The sequence below is a fragment of the Eptatretus burgeri genome, chromosome 16 (genome assembly GCF_056783735.1).
Source record: "Eptatretus burgeri isolate ZD-2024b chromosome 16, Ebu_testis_v1, whole genome shotgun sequence".
NCBI lineage: Eukaryota > Metazoa > Chordata > Myxini > Myxiniformes > Myxinidae > Eptatretus > Eptatretus burgeri.
The window spans coordinates 8723240-8739935 of NC_140976.1; the positions used below are offsets into that span (position 1 = coordinate 8723240).

General features: G+C 42.5%; 1 protein-coding gene across 2 annotated transcripts in view; it reads left to right on the forward strand.

Moving 5' to 3' along the window:
* The window catches only part of LOC147010452 (uncharacterized), a 108187-nt gene extending 91882 nt beyond the window's left edge, over nt 1-16305 (forward strand). For both annotated transcript variants that reach the window (XM_085860123.1, XM_085860124.1), the window contains exons 27-33: nt 2669-2741; nt 7622-7691; nt 8126-8166; nt 8266-8326; nt 8426-8510; nt 12382-12518; nt 15722-16305. In XM_085860123.1, coding sequence (XP_085716249.1) covers nt 2669-2741; nt 7622-7691; nt 8126-8166; nt 8266-8326; nt 8426-8510; nt 12382-12481 — 430 coding nt within the window. In that variant the 3' untranslated portion in view covers nt 12482-12518; nt 15722-16305. The remainder of the gene's footprint in view (nt 1-2668; nt 2742-7621; nt 7692-8125; nt 8167-8265; nt 8327-8425; nt 8511-12381; nt 12519-15721) is intronic.
* Nucleotides 16306-16696: the final 391 nt, after the last annotated feature.

Sequence of the window (16696 nt, forward strand, 5' to 3'; positions counted from 1 at the left end):
TAATACATGGTGATTCAGGGGTCGAGATGCACAGGTTTTCAGATCAATGGCCAACATCCCATGACCCAGAGTAATGTGAGAAGTTTGGTTGGGAGAGGCCTCAACCCTTTGCATCCTCACCACAGTACTCACCATTGATATGATTGAACACACCTTCACTGCCCCACAAAACTGTAGCCATGAACTTTCGAAGCTGATGTCCTGTTGAACTTCCAGGGAGATGGACATTGTGTGTGATTCCACTTCATGCAGTGTTGTTTGGTTTCAGAATTGATATGATGAATTAATTAACAAATCTGCTCATAAAATGTGACTGAGTTTACTTGAAGCACTTGACAAGTTCCCAAGAAATGTCAGGTCGGAACTTTTCTGATCGTTCAACGTTCTGAGCATCCATCTTGCTAGCACCTTTTGCAGTGAGAATGGAATGCACTGATTCAGTTCTGATTCCCAATTTCTCGGATGTGTGCCAGGCTGTTAATCTTCTCTCATTCGTCAAAATATTGTGGATTCATACCAATTCACAAATCTGCTCATTAAGTTGAATTTCTCTCTGCCTGCAGTATTTACTGTGCAATCTTTATATCTCTCTTTTCTCAATATCTCCAAACTGAATCTTCATTGAATGTGAAATTGTAAACGCTTCTTCCTTGAGAAGCATTTATAAACATTTTGAAATGTTTCACTGTCCAAACTTCTCCATCACCAACATACCACATGTTCTTCTTCTTCTTCTTCACTACAATCTTATTCCCTTCACTCCCACCTCTCATTTGGCTGTGTGTTGTACTGTCCTCCAAACAGTGACAACTTCATCGACATTTCTCTCAGATTTAGACCAACTTTTCATCACTCATCCCAACTCGCTCTTCCTTATATGTGGAGATTTCCATCGTCACAATGCAACTTGGCTGGGTGTTGGTCACCCTCTCTCACCAGCCATGGCACTTCATCAAAAGACTTATGTGACTCCATGGGACTGACTCAATCTGTGAACTTTCCAACTCGGATTCCCCCAATGATAAACTCTCCCTTCTGGACTTAGTGATGACAAAGTTCCCCACAAGTATCTCCTGCTCTTCCTTTGCTCCAATTGGTTCATCTGATCATAGACTTGTGAGAGTTAACATGTCTCGAGATGTTCTCAGAGAGCTGCCTCAATGCTGGCGAGTCTGGCAGTTCACTCATGCAAACTGGCAGGGACTGCAAGTAGCCATCTCTCTTCAGGGATGGTCTCTGATATTGACTGCCAATGAATTCTTCCACAGAAACCCACCCTCTCTCTGATGAGCAGATCCATCCCATCATGTTTTCATTAATAATACCCTTCTTCCCACTCCTGGTACACTGAATCCTGTGAATCTTGTGGCACAATGAATCATTCTACAAAGCCCACAACAAATGTGTTCACTTTCACGAGAGCCAGAAAATGACATCTGTCCAGCCTCAAGATTGAACTTTCAAACTTTTCTCCCTACTCTAACATCTGGAGGCACTTTTGTTAAGTCTGTCTTCCAGTGTGCCTCCTTCATCCCTTCCCTCACTTCAAATGGCACTACAGCCCATTCTACTCATGAGAAGAGCCAAATGTCTCAATTCTGTGTTTGCTTCTAAATCTTGTCCCCAACCCCTCGCACTCTGTACCCACTCAAACTCTGCCATCAGTGATGAATGAAAAACCTGCTTTGCTACTCCTACACATTCTGTTTCTGTTCTCTTCAGGCTATCTTTTGCCTGAAGTCATCTTCCATCTGCTTGGAAGTCAACATAATGGAATCCATCATTGCAGTTGACATGAAATCCTTCCTTTTCTCAAACAGCCTCATTGTGGATCACCTTATTAGATTCAGACCAGGTTACTGTACTTGGACATGCTGCTTTTACTCTTCCAACAATTGATGGAGAACCTCAATGCCAGACATGAGATCAAAGGCGTCTCTCTGGACATATCTCGAGCTTTTGATACAATCTGGAATCCCATCTTGCTGTCCAAACTCTTTGCTGATGGCATGCCTCTACACATGGCTTACTAACTTCCTCTGCTCTTGCAGCCAACGTGTGGCTCCCAATGGAATCCTTTCATCTCCTCTCACTCTCATGGCTGAAGTTCCCCAAGGCAGTGTTCTGGGCCTAATCCTATTCTTGGGTGAACCTCATTTTAAGTTGGGCTCCAAATGGGGCATCCTCCATCATACATAGTACCTCGTTGGCACACCTGAACTCCTGTCCACTGACAGGGTCTTCATCCGCAGCTTGATGGAGTACTGTTCTCTCCTCTGAGCTGGTTCCTTTGCCTCACATCTTGCTCCACATGACAAACTCACATTGTTAAGTTTGTATACCTGCAAACAGAAAGAAAGCCTGTTTAAAAGTAAAACATCAAATCACAAGTGTCTTTTGGGTCAAAAGATGACCTGAAATAGGTCAGGCAAGAAACTTTCTGAACACCCCTTATACTTCCAGTTACCTTTGTTGTTCCATTGCTGTTAATCAAATTTGAAAGTTTAAATCTGATTTTCAATTTGTGTTTTTTGAGATGTTAAATACTTCTCTCATTCATCAAAATGCAGTGTGTTCCCGACGTGCAGTGATACATGTACACGGTACAGGTTATTTGCTAAGTTACTGCTGTATTTTATTTCTGATGTAAACTGTTTCTGCCCTCCAGTGGATCAAAAATTGAGAATTGGCATTCCATTATCCGTCAAGGCCTGTTTGTCTATTCTTACACCAAATATCAGGTAAAATACGTCATGATTCTTGGAGTTTGCAATATTTTTGTGTACGGCCAACTTCTGTGTTTGCTTATGGATGTAACTACAATGGCTGTTCTGTGAGCTTTGACATCCATGTGAAAGATGTGCTGTTTGAGATTGGTGCAAATCATCCACAGGGTTTTCCCCAGTACAGGAAGTCCTCTTTTTCCCCCCATCCGACCAACACTTTTTCACATTAGTGCTTTTTAAGAACTCGCATCAGTTTTCGGTGAATGCGTGGTCTTTTTCGTGTTAACGCTTTTTCATTGGGGCAAAATTGTTTTAACTTCTCCCCAGAAATGAACTGTGCCTGTAACGTCCCTGCTCACGATTTTGTGACCCTCGCAATGTCAGAGAAGCGTAAGACACCATGAATACGAGCATGTGATACTCGTGCATCGAATAAACTGAAGACGCTTTAGTTGGAAATTAAATTAGACATTACAAAACTGTCTGAGATGGGAAACTCCTTCACAAATCGGACGTTTGCTATCCTTTTACTAAACGATCGGGACGATACTCGAGCATAAGGCGTGAATTCCCGAACACATGAAAGCACCGATGGGGTCGAAGGTAATTACCAAGAAAATTAGTGGAGTGATAGCTGAGATGGAAAAAAAACTTTTGATTTTGTGGTTCAAGGACCAGACAACAGAATCGGCACCTGTTGATGCTTATGCTGCATACTGTTACGGGCAAGAAGGTACAATGACTGCTTTCGTGGGCAATGTTGTCATGTCTTGGTTTTGTTTTTGTTTTTTGATGACATTTCTTTCATGATCATGATCCAGAATCCTATGCTCCAGTTCAGAATTTTGTTCTCTCGCTCTCTCTCTCTCTTTCTCTTTCTCTTTCTCTCTCTCTTTTGTGCTTGCCCCCAGGGCGGTCTCACTCATGCCGATGTTGAATGAAATTCATGGGTTGTTATTTGGCAAATACAGTACCAGGTTCAGTTCCTCGAAAATTTGCTGGTTTCAGGTTCAGTTCCAGTCACACACGGTCTGTTTGAGTGATTTTCTTACTTTCATTGAGAATATATTTTGCCACACCCTTCATAATGATTGGCATTGCTATAAGGAGCCACATTATTCCAGAAGACGAAGAAGAAAGCTGTCCAGACCACTCTTCTTCCCTACTTTAAACATCAGGAAACCCCATCAACTCCGTCAACAAGAAAAGGAACCTTGTCAGCCATGCATGAAACCAGCCAGATATCAGACAATATGCAGCAAGCTCTGCCTCACTGTCTCAGTAATCTCTCCAATCGTCACCCAAACCTCTCAGGCATCGACATGCATTACACACAATTCTATTTTTGCTGAGTACAGTCCACTAGTACATTTACATTCAGTCATAAGCCGTGTTAACATTTATAAATTGATGATGGAGCCATTTAGTGGGGCACCCCAAAATATTATAAACCACAAACACATATGATTACCTTTTGAAACGGTCACTACTGATGTTTAACTCTCAACTGAAAGGGAGGAAACCTGGGGTGCGTTCAGTTACCATGCAGCGAGCTAGCACTTGCCAAGCCAACCATTCCTTATCAGCTGCTTCAAATGGAGTGCTTGATTGAATGCTTAAGCCACTTGGTGAGTGCTCTCGAAGAAACTTGGTAACTGAACATCCCTGATGTTCTTGAGGCCTAACCCTTGATCTACAGTAATCTACATACCCCAGAGAGGACAATACCATGACCCTTCCTGCCACTCCCGTATGGATTGGGTGTACGAGTTTATTAAAATAAACATTTATCGATGTTCTCCTTTTACTTATTTAGTCACTGTCATTACTATTAACTTATTCATCGATATATTTATGTTCTGTCTGAATTTATGTAGTTCTTACGTTTTTAGGATATTAATCACTTTAGACTTCGTATGACCAAAAATTGTTGCCCAGGAATGCATCCTCAGTTTTTAACATGATGCCAATGGGAAAAACGTTTCTGATTCACACTTTTTTGCATAACTCTCGACTTTGTGTGAACGCATCCTGAGAGTTAAGCGACGACTCCTGGTAATATAATCAATTCTATGAGGTTTCATAAACTGGAAAACACTGGAACAGAGATGAGATCGGACTGTAAAACCTCCAATCTGCCTACACTGAGTGAGAAGCAGACCTTGAGACTCTACCTTTTGCTGAAAAATGTTTTAATGTGGAAGAAAAGACATTCGGATTCCAAGTCAATTCTCTTTCTTTAAACCATCATTGTCTGACCCACTCGTCCTTCTTCCGGCTCACCCGGTACCGAATCCCCCGATAAGGCAGAGCTGAAGCATGTTTATATGTTACAAAATCAAAGGCAAAATGATTCCACAACAACGTCAATGATTTGAGAGATTTTGATTTGACTGCCTCTGTTGAAGGGAAAAGGTAGAGTCAGCTTCACCAGCCAGGACTGGGGAGAAATATTATATTTGGATTTCCATCGTACATTTTGCGTACTTGTGAGATGCAATGGTTCAAAGAGGACAAGGCTTTGTGGAGAATACAAAGACTGTGACCATCCTTCAGACCAAGATGGGTGATGGCTCCATCAGGCTATGGAGCTCCACAAACTGTCTCACTCAGAGGGTAGCCATTGAATAGATTCAATGATTCACCATTCAATCCATATGGAATGACAGTGAGAGTGTGGAACTTTTAATGTGCTGAATGGCGTGTTCTTGTTTGTGAATATCTCCTTATTTTGTTGAGATCGGAATACAAAATTAACACCACAGCCAGTTTGGAGTATGAGGAACATACCTGTACATGGAGTGGTTTATTAAATGGTGCACAGTGAATTTTCCAGCAAAGCAGAAAGGTCATTGTTTTTATACCAAGAACGTGGCTTATCCCTGTACATTGCCTTGCGGCCTGCAGAGGTCCGGTACAGAACCAAATTCCATACAAGGCAATCTTCTGCTTCCCTTCATGCAGTAAACTCAATAGGTCAAGGAAGAAATGCTGAATTCCATGGAAGATAGCTTGTACTGCAAAGTTCACTTCTACACTGGCAGACAAATGTCCAAAGAGATGGGCCTGAGCTTCTGTTTGATATTCATTGCATCCATCATTGTGTAGAGGAAACTTCTCAGGGCAGTAGCCAAACTGATGATTTCAAACAATAGATTTTGGAGAAGACTTAAATGTGAGTGTAATTGTTCATTTCTTAGACTTCTGGTTTTGGGTTGGAAGCGACGGCTGGTTCTCTCAGGGCTCTCTGCCGACTTTCTCAAAGTTAAGTTTCCGGTCGTTGTACGTCACATTTTAACTGTTTATTTTCTCACGTACATGTTTACTGTGTGTTCCTAGTTCAGTTTTGTTTCAGAAATCATGCTATTTTATGAGTTTTCGTCAACCTTGTCTTATCGGGCTCCTTGAGGTCTACCCGACCTTCCCGTCAAGGTGTAAGATCACTTTATTTGTATTCTCTCCCTATTACCATCAATTCCTATTTTCCCCACTTTTCCCAACACCCCCCCCCTACCCCAATGCATCCCTCCCAACAACACACTCTGTTTATTGTCTTAAATTAATCCACCCCAAACCCACCTCTTTCAAGTTAACTGCTTTTCTTTCTGAAAGTCCCTGTAACGTCCATCTTGTGTACCCCGTGTTCCCCGGCCCACCCTCTCCCTTACACAGATCTCCTCATGTCTCTGTTCCCCACTGTTTTGTCCTTCCCTCTCCCGCCCCTCTTGGCTCATGCCCCGCTTGCTGTGCATTGTGTTAGCTCTCATATGAGCCTCGACAATGCATAGCAAAAAGAAATTGAGGTGATCAATCTTGGCTTCCATCTTATCTTGTGGAGAATGCTCTCCACATTGTGTCGGTTCTTCCATGCAGTTTCCCTATCTTACCCACTCGTGTGCAGGTATAAAAATAGCTCCGCAAAGCGGGCGTAACCCCTCAGCCCATGCATTGTAAAAGGAAGCAGTGATATCACGATGATGCAGTCAGTTAGAGCACGTTGGACGTCATATCGAAAATCAATCAGACTTCAAGATGGCTACCATGGCGGCTAGTGAAAATCGCAGCGTGCACATTTTCAAAAGGAACCTTCCTCTACTCAACCCCAACATACCCTGCAAAAATGGATTTAATCGAACAAGGCGTTCTCCTCAAAATCGTCGGAAACCAATTTCAAGATGGCTGCCATGGAGGCCACATTGAAAATCGCAGCGTGCCCATTTTCGAAAGGAACCTTCCTCTACTCAACCCCAACATACCCTGCAAAAATGGATTTAATCGAACAAGGCGTTCTCCTCGAAATCGACGGAAACCAAAAGTTGACAGACGCCCGGACGCCTGCCGGACAATGCCTGTGATGACAATACCCCTTTTTCAGCCCAATTCGGGCTGAGGGGTAAAAAAGGGTGAATTCCTGAAACATCTGCTTCTCCTCCTTTCCCATGGCAGTTAGCATACAACTTCCTGTTGATTTAATCCATTTTTCCATGAGGCTTTGCTTGATGTTGGAAGCAATGCCATGCTTAGGGTAGTGGACAGCCGCAATGAAGTTGTGGCCATGAATAAGTTTGTGGGTGGCATATAACCCATCTTTAGTATGAGTTTATTGTATCGCAGAGACATGATACTACTGTATTTAAAGGTTTTGGAGGAGTAGTGTAACTTCACACATGACATACCTTCGATTAAAATCATCTGATAACACGTAGGCTTGCATCTAATTCCCAAGTCTTTTGTGGTATTGCCACTCTGCTATTTGAGGACATTAGTTTGTGTGTGAGAAAACTTAATAGGTGGACCTCATGAAGGTTGTAATTTCCCACTCAATGAATGTAAGAATCCATTGATGCAACTTGTTCTGTTCATTGTTATTGATGTTGTCTTTCTTTCTTGTTTAGAAAAATGGAGCAGTGTTTGGACCAGGCATATATACATCCCCGGTTTATCACATCGCCTGTGGTTACTCCTGTGAGTCATGGTGTTGAAATTAAATCTAGATATGGCATATCTCCATCCGCTCGTATGTATCAATCACAAACTCATGCCAACCTTGCATGCTCATTGTTGCCCTCCACTCCTTATACTCTCAGTAGAGTTCCATGCCATTCACATTTTTCTTCTTCTAAATGATCCTTGCCAGTTTCACTCAGATAATATTAGTCTATCATGCCATACGATTTAATGCATTTCAATTTTTATGAACTGCACATAATATTTAGAGGGTACAGTTCAAACTTGTCAAAATTGTTGTAATTAAACATCTGCAGAAATGAAGTTGTATTTCTTAATCATTCCAGTAGAAATCTATTACTATTCATCAATATTCTTATTTGACATTTCTGTTCCAAAGCTACATCATTTGTGCTTCTTATATTCAAATGTTGTGTTTCTTCTTTGTGCAGTTATACTGTGTCAACAAAACACGAAGACCAAACCATCCAAGGTAATCTTCAGGAATTTTCAAATGAAAAGTTTATATTAAATTCCAAAGTAAGCCGATATCTTGCAACTAACTTTCCGCTATTTTTTCCATTCACGCCAGCATAATAACGATCAATTTTTGATGGAGCAGCCCATTATCAAATGCATTGCTTTATGTGAAGGTAATGTCCTTTTATCTCATTTAAATTCCTTATCTGTGTTTTTTATGTTGACACAAACCTTCGTGTGAATTATTCATTGACGCATTCCCTCTCCAACAGTGATCAAGTCAGATTCCCTGAAGAAACATGAGAACATCTGGGTTGTTTCAAATCCGAACCACATCTGCATCCGTCTCCTATTTGTGTAAGTACTGATCCATGAAAAAGTGATTCCAAGGTACACACAGCTGATCCCAAGTTCGCTGAGGACACCCAAAAGTGATATTTTATTTTATTTTTTACATTAAAGCATTTACTATATACTTGACTTCAGATCAATGACAGCCACCAAGGAACATCAACGGACGCCACTCTCGTGTTAATTTCACATGACCTCAGTGTGATCATCCATATCTCGCTCACATGATGGTGGTTATATTTGCCTCATCTGCGTATGATCTTCGTTAGCCACTTGTGGATATAGTTTTGCTATTTTCTTCAAGAAGTCAAGCTTGATTCCATCAATGGTCATGCATGGACCGAGAATAAATCATTTTGGGGGAATCATGCTGGTGAGATGTTTTTTGAAGTGCTGGGAAAGGGGGGATTGGAACAAAATTTTTCTTTAATTTTGCTTGTGGAATTCCTGCAGCCTTTGTTTAACCCTTCACCATTACTGTTGCTCCCTGCAACACATTTCCCTTCATCTCTTATGCAGCCTCTGGCTGCTGGTTGCATCATTGCTGCGAGAATGGCTGTACTGGTGATGTAAGTTAGGGCAAGAATTTATAATTTGTTCAGGGTGCAAGCGATAGCTCACCCTACTCTTCACGAAGAACACTGTGGGTAACGCCCACCAACTAATGCTGGCAGATGGGTCACACAGTTTAACGTCCATTCAAGGGACAGCACACACATTGATATATCTCCCTCCCTTTGAGACTGTTTACAACTGGGCCGAGATTCCAACCCAGGTTGGATGGCTCAGAGGCGAGTATACCTACCTCTTGGCCATCCTGCCAGCCTTCTGCACAATATTGTATAATGAATTGCAATGGTGAGGCATTTGGTCTGAAACATGGCTCACCTTCATGGGGAATATTGCACAAACGTGATGTCATGACCGAGTTGTCTCGTGATTGCCGATGAGAAGATAACTATTTTGAGAGGCCAATCTACAAACTTACTGCATTTAATTGATTATTCTTAGGAATTGCAAATGCAATTATCATGAAAATATAATTACCTCCACCACTGAAGGTGGACGTAGGTTATGTTTTCACCCCTATTTGTTTGCTGTTTTTCTATTTGTGAGCAGGATATCTCCAAAAGTTACGGACAGATTCGGATGAAACCTGGTGTACAGGTTGGGCGTGTCACAAAGACTAATTGATTCGATTGTGGTGAAGATCCGGATCCGGATCTTGATCTGGATACTATAATTTTTCAAGTGATTCTTTACCATTAAAGGATGAGGACAAAATTGGCGATAGCAACATATCTCAAAGTTATGAATGGATTTGGACAAAACTTGGTGGACAGGTTGGGTCTCTGACAAGGATTAATTATTTTAGATTTTCGTGAACATCTGAATCCAGATACGAAGATTAAAATTTTTTTAAGTGAGTCTTCACCATAGAGAGATAGGACCAAACACGAAATATATCTCAAAACGTCATGTATAGATTCGGACAAAACTTGGGGGATGAGTTGGGTGGGTCACAAGAACAAGCTGATTATAATATGTTGGTTAAGGTCTGGATGCAGATCTGGCCGATCAGTGCAATTCAAAATGTAAAATGTTCAGCCTGGTGGAAGTATACACTTTGCCAAGTGCTATTCTAGTCTTCTGAGATGTTATATCGCTTTTTCTTTCAGGGGAAGGAATATTTTATGACCTTAAAAGGGCATATTCATTCCCTTCTTTCACAAAGCAAATTTATGTTGCTCCTTCCATGCATCCACTTCTTATTTAATATTGTGGCAGCTTCAGTCACTTAATGGTTAGACTGTCTTTCAATCCTGACAAATCTCACACTCTCACTCTGTCTCTCCGAAAAGATCATTAGAACCCCTCCTCCACCCCCCCCTCCATCTACTTTCTCAACAATCCTCTGGAAGAAGTCCTTTCATTCAAGCTTCTGGGTCCCACTATCCGCCATTATCTTTCCTGGGAAAGCCACATTTCCAACCTGGCCTCCAAAGCCAGTCGCCGACTGCGAATCCTCCGAATGCAAAGTCCTTTTTCGGCTCACCTGAGCTCCTGACCACATACAAAGCTTTCGTCTGCAGCCTGATGGAGTACTGCTCCCCCCTCTGGGCTGGTGCTCCTGCCTCTCACCTTTCTCGGCTTTACGCTGTGGAAACCAAGGCATTTAGGATCATTGGTATCTCCTGCGATGAGGTTGAGTCTTTGGGCCTCTCACTCTCTCACCGCAGGCAGGTCGGTGGTCTTTCTGTTTTCTACCATCTCCTCTCCGGTCTCCCCCCTCCTTCCGCCCCACTCTGTCTGTGAAATGTCCCCACCATATATATGAGCAGGGTGCTCAAGGTCCACCAACAACCCCTTTCTGGTAAAACTACCAAAATCACGAATCACTTCTCACCTTCACTCTTTCATTCCTCTTTTTGAAACACCTTTGAAATAAACTCCCACACTCTCTTCAATCCCATTCTTCCCTCCAGGCCTTCAAAACAGCAGTTCACCGCCAACGCTTATCTTCCCCCATCTAAAACCACCTCCTTCAAATTCCCTGTTTCATTCCTGAAAATCCTTGTCATGTCCATCTTGTATACCCCATGTTCCCCGCCCCATCCCTCTCCCTTCCACAGATCCAGGCTGGATGGCTCAGAGGCGCAAAATGTGTTCTCTGTTCCCCTCTGTTCTCCTAACGACTCTGTTCCCCACTTTTTTGTCCTTCCCTCTCCCACCCCTCTTGTCTCATGCCCCCTTGCTCAACATTGTGTGTTCGCTCTCATATGAACCTCAACAATGTTTACAAAAAAATAAAATAAATCCAATCTCACTGTATGTGGTGCACAATTCGAATCCCGGCCCGCTCCGCCCAGAGACTTAAAAAATTTTACTTTCTGCTTCCTTGCTTGACACCCATCATGTAAAACGATGGAATATTGACAAACAACCATATGTTGGCAAAAATATCTCAGACAATATCGAACCTCATTCACCTTCCCACCTAGAGCCTGGTGTTGGCGCAGTGGTTAGGGAAGTGGCTTGGGATCCAAAAGGTCCCGAGTTCAAGCCCTGTTGGGCCACTGAATTAATACACCAGGGAGTTGACTCAGCCTGTCATCCTTCTGAGGTCGGCGAAATGAGTACCAGTGCACTGGGCCGGTGTATGCCCCAGTTAAAATAGGTGTACCATATCCCTGTGTCGTAAGAGGCGACCAGGGTTGCGTCAGGAAGGGAATCCGGCGTAAAACATGTGCCAAATCACTATGCGGATCATACGGATGATCCGCTGTGGCGACCCCGAACGGGAGCAGCCGAAAGAAGAAGAAGATTCACCTTCCCACCTAATTCCCATTCATGCGGCAATGTTGTCCAACTAAACATAAAATCAAATGGAAGTGGGAAAGTGAACAGTAGGGACTTTTTGGAAATTATATTTGTCTTTGAAACCTTGTTCCCACACCACTGCCTGCACTCCCTCCAAAACGCAATCTGCTGACAACCCCCTCGAACCACGACCTGTCCTCACCTCTTCCACACCACAGCCTGCTTTCACCGCAACCACACCTATTGACCATCGAATTACAAACTTAATGCTGGAGCCATCAGTGATGAAGCTACAAACCAGAAAGTGATTGTTTTGATATTCCCCAATGCTGGAATGTGCCGAATGTGATGCCTGTTTTATCAAGACACGTAACTTTGTTGTGTGTCAATTATTTGTGTCCTCAGAAAAGAACCTTCATTCCAATAAATCCAGTATTGGTTAAAATACCTGAACAAACGTCCAAGGGGAAAAAAAGAGTAAAATCCTCACTTGTGATTTGTTATATTAACCCATTGCCTGTCTCTCACGTCCCCTCCCCCCCCCCCTCCTTTGCAGGTATCAAGATGAAGACACTGCATATTCCGTCAACACACAGGATATCCAGACAGAAAATGCAATTCTGAACATCATGAACACATATATGCATTGGCTTTAATGTGTATCATCATTGATTCTCAAAGGGAAACAAAAAGGTGAGTGTGAACCTTCTATCATGACATCCCTCATCCTTCAGAAAGGCAGGCAGCAACCCTTTTCCCTCTTTGCAGACATTGATGGAATCAGAAGATTGTCCAATCACGTTTGTTTTTCAGCTTCAAGGAGAGGGGTGTGGGGAGGGTTGGAGAGAGTTATTGTTTTGCCCTGCTGACTACATGATCACAGGTCAATGGTTTACTAAACAGATAAGATTTGACAAAGGTTGTTTACGACTAGAGTAAAGATCATGTGTGTCGAAAAGATCTAAAGTAAAGTAAAGATCATGCTGGTTCAACTCTTATCAATAAATATAGCCCCTCAATGTCAGAAATGAGATCAGGGTCGTCTGTGTTGAGATATCTCAAGCAATCAGTGGTCTGGCATCAATAAAAGAGTCTTGCTCTCCAAATTATCTGCCCCATGGCATCCAAGGCCAACACCACACATTGCTTCCTGACTTCCTCCACTCTCCTTGCCAATGTGTGGCTCTCAACGCAATCCTCTCATCTCCCTTAACTGTCAAGGCTGGAGTGCCCCAAGACAGTTTTCTGGGCCTGGTCCTATTCATAATCTTTATCAACAATCTCTCTGACAATCCTCTTTATCGATGACTCCACACACTGCTGTGACATCCCTCATCCTTCAGATTGGCAGGCATCAGCCTCTTCCCTCTGCAGACTTTGATAGAATCACAAGCTGGTCAAACACTTTCAATATGTCTTTCAATCCTGACAAATCTCAAACTCTCACTCTGTCTCTCTGAAAGGACCATCTGGCAAATCCTCCCATCTACTTTCTCAACAATCCCATTGAAGAGGTTCAGTCACTCAAGCTTTTGGGCCTCATTATCAGCTTTGATCTTTATTTGGCAAACTACACCTTTAAAGAGCAGGTTGCGGGTCACCAAACATGTTCTGAAAATTTATCAATATGATTATATGTGCATTAAATAGCTCGATGCAAACTATTATGGTTGCCTAACTATTGGTAAAATTAATGAAATTTAACTCCGAAGTTATTTCTCGAGGCTGTTGAAAAAAAACAGCCACATGCCATATATGGATGGTGACGTCACGTTCTCCAAAACAAAGTGGACGCTCACTCGCTCATTGAAGAAGTGCCCAGTTCAGCGGGCACTTCTTTCGCTTTTTTTGAGCTTGCAACTGTCTATATTATCCTTTTTTATTTTGAATTATTGTCGAACAAACTTATTTGGATATTTGTACATCATGTCTCGTCCGTGTGTCGTCATGTTTTGCGAAAATGGCTGGAAAATGGGTAATCGCTCCCACCGATTCCCAAAGGAATCAAACATTCGCCGGTAGTGGATAATATTTGTACAAACAAAACGGGCAAATTTTCCCCCAAACAAAACGGGCAAATTTTCCCCCAAACAAAACGGGTAAAGAGGACCCTTTGGACGGACTTGTCATTTGTGGTGACCATTTTACAGCCGAGGATGACTCAGGCATAAACACATCTGATCACCACTCTGTGAATACGAGTTGTTGGTTGACAAGTTCTCCAGATACTGCTCTGTCACAGAATCAATTGTTGAGTTTAAGTGAGAAAAACCTTGAAATGTATTCTTTAAGAGTACATGGAAAAACACATAAATAAACTTTCTGAAAAACACAAGCATGAAAAAAATTCTCAACAAATCAACTTATTGTTGATTAAATTACTTTTTTAACAGCATCGGCAAATTGGGCTATTTCATTTCAATTGTAAAAAATTGATCAATATTCCATTTTTTTTTCTAAATTTGGTAGAATATTTCCCAATGAGGCGAAACATGTTTTGGTATTTATATGCCACAACAGTCTCTTGAAAGTTGGGGTTTGTTCTCACTGTTCACTTTCGCTGGGGTCAAGCTCAGTTGTCAGACATCAACGCCAAGGCTACGGTGTATAATATATTTGGGTCCATTATTGATTCATTCTATTTCTGACTCATGAGTGACTTGAGTGTTAAAAATTATTATATCAAGTCACAGACGAATCAAACTTTACATTATTTTATGCATCGAACAAGAAAATGAAAATCTACAAACCAATCTGTCTGGTGGAGTCTGTCAGTGTGAACTGCCAGGCAGTCAGTCCTACCACTTGTACACGAAATAGGCCGTTTGCAAGTGGCTCAAATTTATTTGGCTCAGGGCCAGAAACTCCATCGTATAAATTCCCATCATCCTCCGACTCGTCGTCGGCAATATCGGAATGAAAACACTTAATTTCATCGCTGCTGAAATCACTCTCTGATTCGCATGTCACCATTGTTCAGACGCTGTTTCTGAATGTTCATGAAGTTTTCGGAGAACGTGACGTCATAGCATCTTCGGTAAATTCTGGTCTGTTTTTCGATCACTGACAAAAGTTTTGACCTAAAAGTTAATTTTAGCATATTTTGTGTTTCAAATGTAAGAAAATAATTGCCCAACGATTATGAATGTGATTACAACCTTCGAATCACGCAAAGTCATCAGCGACCCAAAACATGCTCTTTAACTAAGCCAGGAATTTAAATAATAAGATGGAAGAGCTTGAAACCAAAGATAGCAAGGAGTACGATATAGTTGCACAAAGTGAGATATCGTTTAATGAGGAGTGCTAATGTGTAACTGGATAAACACACGAAATGCTGCCTTCTGCATTGGAATCAGAAAAAACCTCACTCCCATCCACAAGAACTCTGCAAACACTCTCTCAACAACACAGCAGTGGGCGTCTTTCCAGCCAATGATGCCTTTGCTGCTCCTGTGTGAAGCGGGGCCATCGCCGTTGAAAATAAAACACACAGGAAATGGCGCTCTGTGCTGAGGCGCGGCGGTGATGGCTCATAATTAACCCTCAGCCAGGCAAAGATCCCCGGGGGGTTAAAGGTGCTGTTTAAAGCCCACAGGTAAGTTTATTATGTGTATTCATTCATTCCTTCTCTACAAGAAAATCTCAGGAAGGCTATTACAAAAATTGTAGCAAAGAGGAACCAAAGAAAGGAGGCATGCAGTCAGCCTGGAATTTGGGAGTTTAAGCAAGGTGACTGAAACAACACATATATCCATTCTGGAAGAGCTGGAGAAGGTTGAATGGCTGAGAGAGCTAAAGGAGCTGGAAATTCTCTGTCGTTTGCATTCTCCGGCCTCCTTTCTGATCTTGCACCCTCTGCTCTTTCTGTGCCCTCCCCCCCCCCCCACTCCAAGATTCTACATGGCACACACGGTCCACCATTAACCCCCTTCTGGAGAAACTACCTCAATCCAGGATCACTGCTCACCTCCACTCATTTGTTTCTCTTTTTCCCTGCCCATGAAATCGACTTCCACACTCTCTTCAATCTCATTCTTCACTCCAGGTCTTTAAGGCAGCTGTTCACCACTGTCTCAGATCATCCCTAATCCAAAATCATGATCTTTCCTCCCTTGTTAACCTCTCTGCTACCACCCCCCCCACCCCAAACCCAATCCTCTGTCCTCCCCATCCCCTTTTCTTTCCTGTTCTTCAAAGGAAATGGGTTTCAATGACATTAAGTGGTTTTATCAATTTATGATTAAGATCAAATTAAATTAGAGGTTTAAAATAAACGACAAAACTTTTTTTTTTGTTCACAGTCTCATGAGATGATAGAATCTCTTTTAAGTGGTGGACATACAAACATCGATTACATTTTGAGTTAATTAGCTAATTATCTCACCATCTGGATGGAAATTTTTAAAAGGGCATAATTAGGTTTTGTGCTTCAATGTCTTGAATCATCATGTGGAGCGTTTCAGGATGTTCCATTGAGCCGCCGCTTGAGGAGTCGGGAGGGAAAGGGGAGGGGGGGAGGGGGGAAAACGAAAGAATGTTTATTGACCCACCCTCTGACTGACTGCCTGACTCACTGACTGACTGACTTCACTGACTTCAGCAGCTGATCTTGACGTCATCATAGATGAGCTAAAAACATTTTAATGAAAAGTCCCAAGTGGAGCAGACACATGGCCCTTCAGACTAAAAGATGTAAGGATCAGGTCAGGTATGGGAGCATGCACTGGAGCAGCGTGTCACTGCATCCACTTTCCGCCGGTACTGCAGGGGCCTCCATCTGGTCATCCCCCAGGCAGATGCCTGGCCCATCCCCCCCATCTCCTTGAGATGCCGATCAACCACGAGGCACGGGGTCTGCCCATTGGCCT